Source organism: Amblyomma maculatum, chromosome 7 (assembly GCF_055883805.1).
Source record: "Amblyomma maculatum isolate TAMU_Amacu chromosome 7, ASM5588380v1, whole genome shotgun sequence".
Taxonomy (NCBI): domain Eukaryota; kingdom Metazoa; phylum Arthropoda; class Arachnida; order Ixodida; family Ixodidae; genus Amblyomma; species Amblyomma maculatum.
The window spans coordinates 58512949-58526788 of NC_139350.1; the positions used below are offsets into that span (position 1 = coordinate 58512949).

The 13840-nt window shown below is 45.5% G+C and overlaps 1 protein-coding gene and 1 long non-coding RNA gene across 2 annotated transcripts; both read right to left on the reverse strand.

The window, feature by feature from the left end:
* Positions 1-9857: 9857 nt before the first annotated feature.
* Positions 9858-10765, reverse strand: LOC146183335 (uncharacterized). The gene is made up of 2 exons (XR_014708486.1): positions 10492-10765; positions 9858-10400 (listed from the first exon to the last, which is right to left on the reverse strand). It is a non-coding gene; the product is annotated as an uncharacterized LOC146183335 (long non-coding RNA).
* A 704-nt stretch (positions 10766-11469) lies between these two features.
* Positions 11470-12684, reverse strand: LOC146183336 (uncharacterized). Its single transcript, XM_084608358.1, has 2 exons — positions 12165-12684; positions 11470-11759 (listed from the first exon to the last, which is right to left on the reverse strand). The coding sequence occupies exons 1-2, from the start codon at positions 12391-12393 to the stop codon at positions 11470-11472; spliced, it is 519 nt and encodes a 172-aa protein (XP_084464484.1). The 5' UTR covers positions 12394-12684.
* Between the last annotated feature and the right edge of the window lie 1156 nt (positions 12685-13840).

Here is a 13840-nt window from a genome sequence, read left to right on the forward strand (position 1 = left end):
CAGCTGTGTTAGATGTGTGTCCATAAGGGTGGCACATTGTTTTGGCTTCATCATTTCCATTGTTCAAAAAAATTCTAAACAGTAGTAAAAGAACAAAGAAGCCGTCTTTAGAGGCAGAAACAGTGGGGATGGTGAGGTGGTAGACAGAGGCCAAAAAGTTACGAGCTGCATGTGGACTTTGCAAGGAGCATCGTTCTACCCATGAGCCGTAGCTTGGCCATACCTAGCTTATATTGACCGTTTTCCCGATGAGGGGGAAATTAGGAGCACGTAGTGCCACTCGTCCTCTCTGGTATGTGGGGACATGGTGGTAGCAGCGGGAGCTACGCGCCAGGGCATATTCTATGAAGAAAATACATGCATTACGCAGTCTTTTGCACACAGTGTCTTGAATAGCCGAAAAGTGTTGAAGGTGATTCCTGTGCTCGAGGGGCACATGAATTGACTCAAGGCGGTAAAAACATAGGGGTTTATTCCTCACATGTCCGGCAGGTCCGTTAAGGCAGGTCTGGAGATAAAGGGTGTCGTGATTGAGAGCCAGCAGCAGGAGCAGCTGCACTCAAGGCGATCAGACGAGGAAGAGAGAGAGGCGACGGCATGCCCTCCCCTTTATAGCCCCTGCGCTGGGACCGGTTATCTTGACACAAGCGGGGAGAAGAAAAGAGTAAAGGGGCGGTGCATCGGTAGCCGAGGGAAAAGAGCTCACTTCAAATGTGGCTGCCGCAGTCCCCACAGTGTCTAGGCTGGTTAGCTGATGCGAGCAATGTGTTATCTTTACAGCCTTTTTTATATTTTCTATGCTTTTTAAATACTTCATCCCTGTTCTTTCTTCTTTTTGCCCCTCTCTTTCCTTCATTTCCCTGATCGTTTCATTTCCACTGGCCACAGTTTAGCTGCTAAGAGGTGCTGTGGCTAGCAAAATTTTTTTTCTTTACTCTGCTGTTCAAATGAACAAAAATAACCAAAGGAGTTGATTAGCAGAATATAAAAGATCAACAGCGGTGGTATGCGTGTGTGTCGCTCAATGTAGTCCTAGTTGCAACTCTTTCAATTGGACGAAAATGAGCATCCTCTGAATTTCAAGCCCCAATCAAAAGTGTTCTGCCTTGGCAGCTTTTTGGGCGGGTTCCAAACACTGTGTTTGTAGAGAAGGGACAGGAATAACAATACCAGTGCAACAACGGCAGCCTTTGGGCAACAAGCGGATGATATTCCTTACGGCAAATATTTTCGAGATGCTGCCTGGGAAAGAAAAGCTATTTCATGCAGTCACCTGCAGTTTATGAAATTATGAAAGAACATGTCCTACTTGGAAGGCAACGATGCCTAATAAATTGGTTGTCAACTTAGTATTTAGTAAAACAGTGCTACAATATGTTTTTTTTTTTTAAAACGTGCATCTCGTAAGCCTTTGCTGCTGATAATAAGGGGGAATATGGTCAAGGGAACTGCAGCGATTTCTCGAAGTAAGCAAATCTTGCGATGACAAATAGGCTATATAATTATTGATAAAAGCAACTTTTGCTGAGGTCATTATGGGACATAATTTAAGGTCACTATTTCATAAGTATCAATTGTTCATTTTCTCTTTCATCTGGATGTCAGCATGACGGCAGCATCAGACAAATGCAGCTAGCGGCCAGTCAAAGAAATTGTAGGATAGCATCACACGCCTTCCATGTGCTGTACAGTGTCAGTGCACATTAAAGAAGCCTAGATGGTCGAAATTATCCAGAGCTACCTACAAGGCTGACCCTCTTAGTCGAAGTTTTTTTGGGAGGTTGAACCCCAATGAACCAAATCAAGGCTGCCTACTGTTAGCATTAGTAGATGACCTTTGCAATGCCACAAAGTCTGCCCTTCACCACCCTTCGAAATTTCGTTGTTTTCACCTCAACTCGTGTTACTTACACCTTGATGACGCCTTTTCCTGAAACAGTGGCAGTTGACGAAAAGAAGTTTAAAAGCATATCTCACTCCCACTCAGTGTATCCGAGAAGGTGCCGATTTTGTTATGAATGTTGGTTTTCTGATGCAAGTTTGGTCAGTGTCATAATTTGACCCTTGAAAAGTCATATCTATGCTGAAATGTTCATGTGGGTTCAAGCTAGGTAGCTTTTATAGATGACTTGGATATGATATCAGAAGTGGTGTACTATGCTTAGTGTGCCATACCTTCATGATGGTGGTGAATGCAGATTAGACAGATTTTTGCTCCAGTTTTGGTTCACCAGTGGGTGCCCAGTGTGTTGTCAGTGCAAGCCATCCATAGGTTCACTTTTTTCATGCAATATACATAGCTGTGGAATCCTCATAAGAGTAGAAGTATCATACTTATGGATCACTAAATTCTGTTTTTTTTTAATATAAAATAATTAAATATGCCATCAGCAACCCTGGAGCACAGCGTGCTATTCACTTGTATGCCATGGATAATTTAAAGGTGCTGTACTCCTTTGTTACTTTCAGTTTTCAATTCTACAAGTCTTGATCATTGTAGCACATCACTATACTCGGGGATCCTTACGACACCTTGTTCTCGGCAGTCCGAGTGTATTGAAGAAAATGACCAGATTTCATTTTAGAACTCAGCTGATGTATCCATTGATGATTTTTAAACTTATCAAAGGTTTATTTCAAATCCACCTTTATCACATTTGACCAGCAGCTTTTTCTGTAGAAAGCAGGGCCACATGGATCTTGCATGGCACATGTGCTATGCCATATTTTTTATCACAGATTGAGCAAGTCCTGCAGCAGGCCTTATCCAATAACATGGTTATTAAAGTATTTGGGTATGTCTGACTTTTTTTTTGTTTACCAAAGAAGGAAATTCCAGCTTTCAGCAAACTGTGGACTGTGTTTTATTGCTATTCAGAGAGCATGAACAAGGCCTGGAATTTACACATGAACTGCCTGTTAAGAATTCTTTGCAGTTTTTAGACCTGACAATTCAGTTCTGTGGTGATCATGTGTGTTGGTGCTATGCCCAACGTGCAAAGAAGCAGCTACTGCCATTTCATTCCTTGCATTCTAAGCTTGTAAAAAGACGGATTGCTTTGCTATGCATTGATTCCGTGCTCAGAAAGTCATGCCCTCACAAAATTCAGGATAATTTTAATCAGCAATTGGCTAGGCTCTTAGCAGCTGGGTTCCCTTATTCACTCGTGACAGCTGTGGCTGAAAGCCCTCTGCAAAAATAAAGGTACTGTTAGAGCTAGACCAGACGTCCATCGTGAAGTGGTGAGACCTGTCATGGTGCCGTATATACACTAAGTGACCCACAATTTGAAGAAGGTTGCTAATCGTCATGGAGTACCAGTGGTGTTTTCAGCACCGAGGAAGCTCGGAGGCCTTTGCTTCCGTACTGAGAAAAAAAAAGCAAAGAACGAGGCTGTGGAACGAAGCATAGGAGACCCTATGTGAAGTACACTTGAGGTGTGATCTACGAGATCCCCGTGTCCTGCGGCCACTCCTGCACAGGACGGGCCGATGTATCAATGAGCGAACGAGAGAGCATGAACGAAATGTGGAACAAATGAAAGAAGGCACGCATTTGCTGAAGCACATTACAGAGTGCTCGTCCTGTATTTGTGAGCCATGTTATTCTGACCTGAGCATTCTTGGTAAAAGTAGAGGAGACAGCTATGGAAATGATTGAAGCAATTTATATCAAAAAGGAAGCCAGCTCGTGGAATAAGTGGCATATCAATTTCTCCGTACACGGAAGAAAAGAAATTTCTTGATTAGGGTTATAGCGTTACATTTGATATTAGGCGACGTGTTTGCGCACGTGACGATAATCCTATATATGCATGTTTCGTGTATTCAATAAACTAGTTGGAAGTGGTGCTTTGTCCCATCCTCTTCACTGTGTTTGTCCCATGTTATTCACGCCTTTAAATATTAAGAATGTGAATTATTCAAAGTTTGTTTCAATGATGCATTCATATCACATTAGCACTGTTCTTGTCCTGCAATTGCCTAATGGAAAACACAAATTTCACTTCTTCATATGATCGTATATTTAGGATTGCATAATCTTTCAGGTTTTATTTTATTCCTTAGCCCTCTGTGCTGAGCCATATCTAAGAGTGCACACTTCTACTTCTCAAAGGCCATTTAAATCACCAGTTTTGCACTACTCTGTTGACTTGCTAGTTATTGTAGCTTTCCATGAAGCAGGGCTCAGATGTCATTGATTGATAGGATATTGTTCGAAGGCCCTTGAAATATCTGTTCGACTGAGGTATTAGATTTTGTGATGGACTGATGCTAAACAGCCTATATGCTTATGTCAGTTCTTGAGATTTCTGTAGTTCAGAATCGAAGCTTCTTGAATTGTTATCAAATAGTAGAATACGTACTTGTCCCTTTCCTGAGATGTTTTGAAAACACATGAGCTGAATTTTCGGATTTTGGGATATAGTTCTGCCTTTTTTGCATTTTGCAGACGTCACATAGGGAAAACCTGTATGCAAGCCCGAACCCACCAGGCTAAGAGCAGAAGAAGGAAACTTGTGTCCAAGCTCCAACCTGGTGGACTGATAGCAGCTGAAGATTTGTAACCACTGTATATCACCCATGCTGAGACATGGCATGAATAAAGCCAATCCAGGTGACCAGATGTATGTCTTTTACAAGCATGTATGCTTTATACTTGAGGCACATCTCATGGAGGGCATCATTGCTGCAAATATTCTCACAACTGCAGTAGACACTGATTGAGGCCTTGCACAAGGCTTAAAGCTGGGATATTAGTATTATGGGCAACACGAATATAAGTAGTGATGTAGGAGCCTCGCAACCATGCAGAGTATCACAGATTTTGCCACACTTGCAGTATGCGGGATCAAAAGTCCTCGTAGCGTACACGTCCTCATTCTGTGTGGGTCGATAACCACGCACAAATTTTGCGTGCCGAGTCACACACAATATTTTCAGTAGGAAGTCTATCCTGATGATGCGGCCCAGTGACAAGAACTGCAGAAAAAAACGTGAGAGGCAGAGAATGACACGAGCAGCTGAAACACCAAAGCAGCAGGCTGGAAGCTGAGTGCAATCGAAAGCGTGATAAATGCTCTCTTCAGCCACATCATTCTGCTTTTGCACATATATTGCTCTAACTTGTGCTTAAGCCTACCTAAATATTATGTCATCTGCCTAACTACACGCAAGTGGCAGCACGGTACTCAGCCCAAAGCTCCTCGCTGGTGGGACAAGCTGTTGCGAAGGCACTTTGCCAGATAAAAGTGTGAAGGCAGAGGTGAAAACTGTACAGCATGCACTTAACAACATAGATAGATGTGCTTGACAGTATGCAAAGGCTAATGGCTCGTTTAGTCTTGAGCACTCGGTGGAAAAAGCGAGCAAAACCCACTGCCGTGGCAGAGCATCGGCCAAAAATCTCAGCGGAAAGCCAATTCGGTCCAGGACCGATCTTGCCGCTGGAATTTTACTGCCAGATTCCATCAGCCATTAAGAAGGTGAGAAAGTTCAGTCAGCGCGGCCCGTGGCATCAACTGGTTAGCATCCCTAAGGGGCCACATGGCAACATCGTACTCGTAACCGACTAAGTGATGGCCACAGCCGGAAATGGTTTCGATGCCGTGAAGCTATATCGTGTGCAGTAGGACAGGCGTCACCCTGAACACAAAAGGAATGTGTTGAAGGATGACATTTGTAATAAGATTGACGCTCTCCTTGGTGTGAGCGGCAAGTATGCCCCATTTGTTTACGATGCCCGTAAATAGCATGTTGAAGGTCTTGTTACCACAATACGTGGGTCAGGTGTGCCATGATTTAGTGAAGAATTGAATGATAATGCGTTTTCCCTTCGGCACTTAACATAGCTGTATGCTTTTGGTGGCGTACGTAGCTACAGTAGAGCAGCCAGGTTACGGTTAAGGGGAGCTCGCAGTCGAAGTGGTGGCGGCGATGTGTTGGCTCAGAAGTGTGAATGAAGGAGCGTGTCGGCGGCAGCGGATTTCGCTCGCGCCGCCGAATGCTCAAGTGGGAATGAGCCATAAGGCTACAGAATGTCTTGTCAGTCTTCACTCCATTTCACTACATTTTCAGCACTAGGAGAAGTAAGGGTAACCTGGGCCAATCGAGATGGCACGCAGTACATATCCCTGCTCCTACGCTCCTGGTGACTGTGCCATAGTGTAAAAATGACACAATTGCCTTGTGGGTGTCATACCGATTTGCCCAGGTTGACCTTGCCTTTCGTAGTGGTGCAAACAATTTATGAAACACGGAAGGAATAACCGAAAAAATCTAGGAGGCACTTAAGACCCCATAAGAGCAATAAGGCGAAAATCTTTCAACGGTGGTGTGGTGCTCTCATTGCGCCGCTTGATTTCACTGCTGATGGTGGATGGTGTGCGGCTGTGTTCGACGATTAGGTGCTGCGATGCCCGCGCTGACATCGAGGCACCCTATTCGACATACAGCATTGGCTGGTTATGCTTATTCCTCTAGATAATGGTGATAAAAAAAAGAAACCTGGTGTGGTGCAGTTGGTTAGCGCATTTGGGTGGTGACCGGAGGGGAGGAGTTCGATTCCTAGTTATCGGTGATTTTTTTTACGAAAGGATAAATTCTGGTCTGGCTCTATTCGTTGCTTGTGTCGGATTTACACAGAATCTATCTCGTTTGACTACACATCTGTAGCTGGCACTCACTTTCTGTGCTTTTTTTAAAAAGCTGTGCTCGCCGCACGTGCAGGGTCTTTTTATTTTTCTTTTAACAAACATTTATCACCATCGCCTGTAAATTCACATTATTATCAGGCGCAGCACTGTATGCAACATCTGCGTCAATCCCAAAGAGCTTCCTGCTGAGCTGTCTTGCACGTGTGTTGGGACGGGTGGGCTTAAAATTTTAACCATTTATATGCAGACAGACGCGTGACTTAAATAGTACAAAATGGAGTGGCCAATGAAAGCCTTCGCCTTTGTTTCAAAAATGATAGCTTGTTTAAGGCTGCCTTTCAGTGGTAAACCAAGTGTTGTGCGGTCATCATGCGGGCATCCTGGCGAGAAACTTGATTTGTCGACGAGTCGCGACTTCCAAAAGCATGACTTCGTGCGGGAATTTCAAACACCTCTCAGTGCTCACGCGTAACGTGACGCCGATCATGCTAGCATCGAAGGTGTTACAGGTATGCATTGCAGAATAAAATTCGCTGATTGTGTCAAATAATATTTTTTAAATTAACTTTTTTCTTAAATAACAATGTTATCTATTTCAGGTTGTTAACTGTAACACCGAGCTTCTTAAGAAAAACATTGTGTGGTTATCATACAAATTTACGTTGCTCGAGAAGGTTAAATTTTACTAAATTCTAATTGCGCGCTGATTATGAATATGCTTGGACATTACGGCATAATTCTCTGGGATTTCACTACCTTGAGTACAAAAATTCTTATTTAAATTTGCTTAGACCATATATCTAGGCCCACACAGGAGGATCTGTTAAAGCAGATGTTTGTGTGTACTGTGCAACACCACAGACCCCGAGCACCCACGCTTAGCCGTGCGTGGCATCGCAGTGTCTGGGGAAAAGGGGATCCTGATGGTTGAGCCGATGCCGAGTGTTCGGACCTTTAAGGCCCCTTGGCGGAGGCAACACACCACTTTGGCCCACGCTTCCCATAGACGGCTCCTCCGGGCTGACCCACCTAGGGGAAATTGGCAGTCACCTCTTCATGTCCTCCCCTCCATCTTTCACTTTCCTATCTTCTTTCCTACAACTCTGCTGTGCTCTCCTGTCCTCTACTCTCTTCTTGGTTTTTCCTTACTTCCTGGTGGCAAAAGTTAACCTTGTGTGGAGTAACTACCCTGTGTTGCACCATATCAGGTTATATTATGGTGTACAGCTGGCAGAGGCAGGACTTGTTCACAATTTCCTGTCCCATCCCCTTGTTGGGCTCCGTGGTGGGTGGCTGGTACCATGGCCGAACAGCAATTTTTAATGGCATCCTCAGCAAAACCATATGATCGCCTTAAAAAAAGGCGGTCCGATGTAACAGCTGAATTCTTTTTCCTAAAACAAGAAATCTTCCCCAAGTACCATGTCATCATCAGTGAAAACACTGGAAAACATGCTCAAATAATTTCACCTTTTGTAGTGTCCAAGTCCCTAACAAACATCCTAGGCACCAGATACAAAGTAAGCAAACTGGCCAGCAGGGATCTCCTGCTCGAACTCCAAAGCAGAGACCAATGCAGAAATCATCATAAACTTGTCACATCTGGGGAAACCGCAGTAACAGTCATTGCCCACAGATCGCTGAACACTGTTCAAGGTGTGATCTCAGATAAGGACTTCCTGTCTCTCACTGAAGAACTACTAGAAGGCCTTTCCAAACAAAATGCAATCAGAGTGCACAGGATCAAAATCGGAAAGACAACCAAGATGTGCTGACGAAGCACGTAGCCCTAACCTTCAATGCCAGCAAGCTCCCCGACTCCATAGAAGTAGGCTATATCAAAGTAGACATCCGGCCCTACATCCCGAACCCCAGGCCAACTGCCAAAAGTGTGGTCATGGCTCCCAGAGCTGCTGTGGCCAACAAACATGCGCCAAATGTGCTTCAAATGACCACAAATCCGATGAGTGTGATGCCACACTACACTGTGCAAACTGTGCTGATGGACACGCCGCGTACTCGCGGTCATGTCCCTCTTGGAAGAAGGAAAAGGCCATAATAGTAATAAAAGTAAAGGAAAATATAACATTTAAAGAGGCACATCAGCGTTACCTTGTTGCACATGCACATTCATGCTCACTGCTAAACCAAACTATTCCAATGTTGTGGAGTGGGGGGGGCGGCACACCACAACAGGACCTGGCCTCTGCCCAGGCACAGCCAAGGGCAGGACCATTCCCGCTCCAGGCAGGAACAGCAAGAGCTGTCCTGCCATTGCAAAAACGGCCCGCCAGCCTCAGAGGTAGCAGAGGAGAAAACGGCTAGAAAGGTCACTGATAAACGTTTTCAATGTGTAAAAAAAATGCTTCCTAGCATTCGACCAAAGTAAAACTGCTCGGAAAAAATCCAGCAATTTCTTAATTTTTAAAACCAGCGTTTCTTTTTTTTTTAAATTCGCGGGCTGCGTTGTTTCCGCGTGGCGGATCGTGCCTTGATATTGAATTAAGGCACGATCCGCTACCATCATAGTACAGCCCCCCATTGCGATTTCACATTGACTCAGTTTTGCAAACAGAAAACACCACATGAACATATTTTGCAAGAATCCTTAGCTCTTGAGAAAAGTGCTCAAACTGCGCACAGTTTTATACAGATGGCTCCAAGACAATCATGTTGGAAGTGCAGTAGTGCAAGGAAAATGAGAAAAAAATGGTAAGATTACCTCAGTGTACGGTTATTTTTACCGCTGAGTGTTATGCACTTGCTCTGGCAGTAAGAAAAATAGCCAATGGGAACATCACAAACAGTATTATTTACACAGACTATTTGAGTGTCTTGACAGCCCTTCACCACAAAAATGCAGTTGCTCCACTACTTGGAGACATCATACATAATATAGCAGCAGCCTCTGCTCAAGGACATAACATTTTGTTGAATCCAGAGTCATGTCGGCATTGGAGGCAATGAGAGAGCGGACGTTTGCGCTGCTCAAGCTCATGACAAACAGATCAAGAACATAAATATTCCATACAGAGACTGCATGGCACTAGTACACTGTAAACTAAAGAAGAAATGGCAGTCTTCATGGTGTAGCGAGGTAAATAAACTGCAGTTGGTGAAGCCGATTTTGAGGGAATGAAAATCATATCATCAAGAACATGTCGTAGAAGTGATTTTATGTAGACTCTGCATAGGCCACACTTGATGCATAATTTTTTATTGAGAAAAGAAAAACTAATTAAGGCAAAGTGCGAAGTGCCGAATTAAGACCATGGACCGTTCATCGAATAGCAGCAGGGGTCAGGAGCAGGAGAATTCTATAAAGCCACGATCACTCACGTGGCATCTGAGTTGCATTGTCTGAAGTAGCTTCAGAAGGACTACGAGCTAAATGAGCACATTAAAATTACGTCGAAGCTTTCGTCTAAGCCCGGATTTATGCACAAGAGCCAGGTACCGCTGGTAATGCCGTGTTTTGCGCGTTTCACCGACAAGCTGTGGTACAGCGCAGTAATGTCCGCTTAGCCGCGCAAAGATCTCGAAGTAACGTTAATCGACTACAGCAACTTGGAGATTGTGTGTGTCGCCGACATGTGCATTAGCCAGGACGAAATCCCTAGGATGCAGCCTTTGTCTTGCGAGTGCTTTTTGGATGAACTCGACCTTGGCCTCTTGTCGCCTGCGGTGGCCGAAGAACTTGTCACGATGACAAATGCAGCCTTCAGTACGAGGAGGTGGTCTTTGCTGCAAAACAAGGAAAGCATGAAAATAAAAAAAAATTCAGTGCCAACTCGCGACGGTGTTCCGAGGCCTAGACGCGGCGCAAAACGCTCACCTGCATTGCGCTGCTAAGACGAGGACCATCGCCGCGTCTAGAACGAGGCGATGCGAACATCTCGTAGAAGCCGGGCTGGCCAAGCAGCCATTCGTTCCAGGGTAGCAATGGACAGAGCTCGATGAGGCCGCTCCGGGCCTACCGAGACTGGCAGCTAAAGCTTGCACATTATATACCTTGGCTTGCATGGCTACTGTCGTATCTCACCAAGAGGTGCAACGGTGCAACTACAGTGAACTAGAATATTTTCCAGTGGCGCGACCGCGCCTCTCAGCCTGACTACAGTGTTCTAGAATATTGTAGTGCGCTCACATGGCGGCGGCGCGTGACGCACTTCATGTCGACACCGGCAGATGGCGCGCTTCCCAGCGTAACCTGAAGCTAGACCGCGCGCCGAAGTAGAACGGGTACCGTTCACTGCTGGATTTGCCGAACGAAATGCAATATTCATGGCTTCTGATGCACGATACATCTTTTGCTGCATCTTACCAGTATGCAGTGACCTATGGGGCCGGGTAATTTTTGCACCGCAGACAATGGCGAAGGGTGCCTTCAGGATGCGCAATGATATTTTGATAATATAACGGTAATGGTCGCCGCATTTTCGCAGTGAGAATACCACAGGGCCAATTTCAACGTAACCTTTTTTTTTTTTTTTACAACTACCATCGGCTGCGGAGATGCATGTTATTAAGCAGTGTTCTTCCCAAACTATGCGCGCGAAATTCGACATCAGTGCATTGCTGCTTCGAGAAGCTATTTATATGCATTGCGTCGCTCTAAACCCAACAGAACATGTAAAGGAAATAAACACAAGGCACTCTTATCTAATAACGTTTATTTTAAGACTTGGAATACGTGCAGCCGAAAAATCTGGCCGAATATTTACAAGTGGACATAATCCTACACCATGCAGACTAGGAACTTTTCGCGATCTTCTTGTGCATGGTCCTCTTTCTTTTTTCATTTCTCTCTGAGTTAACGCCCTTTGTAAAAAAAATGAAGCCGCGTTGTAAGGTAAAAGCTGATCACATTCTTGGTGAGCTCAGCTGAATGCTCAGTGCAACCAATGTTGCGCATGCATCTTGCCTTCACCAGGCTGAGCACATCTAAAATGCTATCGGTATGCAACTGTTTTTTGCTGAAGCATTCCGTGAACATATCCTCAAGAGTTTTCACAAAAGAAAACAGTGTGCTGTGCGGGTATAGAAGCCCGCCTCTGTCTCTGTATCGTATTAATGCAGCCAGCCCAAGACTCTCATCTTCAGCTGACACGGTCAGAGCTTTCATGCATTCCTGGCACTTAGTTTTCATTATGCACTTCCTCGCGACGTATCCTGACACATAATAAGTTAAGCGAGAGTCGCTTCTCTCTATGTGTTCGTCATGATCCACTGAAGACAACATCGCTTCAGCATCTGGCAAGTTCCCCGAAGCAATGAGGGAATCCACCTGGTCCCACACATTGCTGGGGGGACCACCTGCACTGCTGTGCTCAGCATCAAGCAAAGCACTGTATGCACATGGATCTGCATTGCCATATCTCACAGTTTTGACTAAACTATAGAATGACATGCAGTTCATTGTTATGAGAAACTGAGCGGGAGTTGGATGGTCATTACAGCCTGAGGCTTGTCTCACGATTCCAAACAAATTTTCGATAGGATCCTGACTAAGCCGAGATGTCATAAGATATGCATACCCTAAATTTTCTAGGTATGACAGTAGCTCTAGAGTGCTTGAGATTGTCACACGCAGACCAGTCGCTGTTGACTCGCTTAAGAACCCTCCTGCTCCACCAGCGTGCTGCTCCCAAGACGTGATATAATTCAGAAAATCCGAGAGTGCTTTGGCTGATGAAGAATTGGGTCGCAGAGCTTCTGCCGGGAACCTAGAAGTCATGATGCTGATGAGCCGGTTGATCCTCCTGTGAAAACAATTTTCTCATATTATGAGTTCAGGTCCCTTGAGATACATGCCTTATATTTTAAGTTTTTATTTTTATTTTATATTTTAAACAAAGACGCCTTCGGCGCGTCTTTCACACGGCTGTAGCCAGTTCTGCACCCAGGAGCGAAGCAGTAATTTCGACGACGGCCAGGCATTTTTCACTGACATAGCACGCTAAAAAAGCGTGAGACACAAAAAGACCACACGGATTTAGCAGGCGATAGAGGACTAACTGATCAAAAGGGGCTGTGAAAAGCAAACCGCCGTTGCCGCTGCCGCGAAGCAAAAGAAGCGACTAGCGAGATCGTTCAGGTGACGCTGGCAGCAGCGCCCCTGGCGGGCGCCGGAGATATCGACACTGAGTGCTTCACGGCGGAGCGGCGCATGGATACGGCAGTGAGCCCACTGCCCCCTTCTAGAACACTGTAGGCCGCACCAAGTGCGCCTCCATTGAGCGGCCGTGGTCCCGAGCTGCCCCAAACGACCAGCGGAATACGCGCAACCTATCTTGGTCGACCAGTGGAAATCGAAATCGTCGTCCCGGAGCAAAAAAACGTGCTCCGTACCGACCAGCGGAAATCGCCATAAGTGGCCGAGAGAGGCCGTTAGAAACAAGTTAAAATATCATTATAATTGTGACACGTTTTTTTCTTACGCAAGAAACAAAAACTGGATTCATTCCTGAGCGCGAATATTATGTTTACTTTCTAGTTCTTTGGAGTTCTGGCAGATCTTATTTTCTGTGCGCTAGTAATTTGCCTCACAGTTCGCAGGAGCCCTCATCATCGAGTTGATGCCGCTGGCAGTAGGCAGCTGCACGGGACATAACGAAGCGCGCTTTCCAGTCTCGTGTGCTGGCGTCGCACGCTGCGAAGGCGAGCCGAGCGTTCACGAGTGGTCGATCGCAGCGCCGCCGCTGCAGGGGACACGGCATGCGTCAGGCTACAGTGTTCTAGAAGGGGGCAGTGGGCTCACTGCCGTATCCATGCGCCGCTCCGCCGTGAAGCACTCAGTGTCGATATCTCCGGCGCCCGCCAGGGGCGCTGCTGCCAGCGTCACCTGAACGATCTCGCTAGTCGCTTCTTTTGCTTCGCGGCAGCGGCAACGGCGGTTTGCTTTTCACAGCCCCTTTTGATCAGTTAGTCCTCTATCGCCTGCTAAATCCGTGTGGTCTTTTTGTGTCTCACGCTTTTTTAGCGTGCTATGTCAGTGAAAAATGCCTGGCCGTCGTCGAAATTACTGCTTCGCTCCTGGGTGCAGAACTGGCTACAGCCGTGTGAAAGACGCGCCGAAGGCGTCTTTGTTTAAAATATAAAATAAAAATAAAAACTTAAAATATAAGGCATGTATCTCAAGGGACCTGAACTCATAATATGAGAAAATTGTTTTCACAGGAGGA

What these genes read in the sequence shown, in the direction of transcription:
- LOC146183336 (XM_084608358.1), bottom strand. Translation starts at nt 12,393, where the DNA reads ATGACTTCTAGGTTCCCGGCAGAAGCTCTGCGACCCAATTCTTCATCA. An exon ending in TCTTATGACATCTCGGCTTA is followed by an intron (nt 11,760 to 12,164) that starts GTCAGGATCCTA and finishes TGACCGTGTCAG; the next exon opens with CTGAAGATGAGAGTCTTGGG.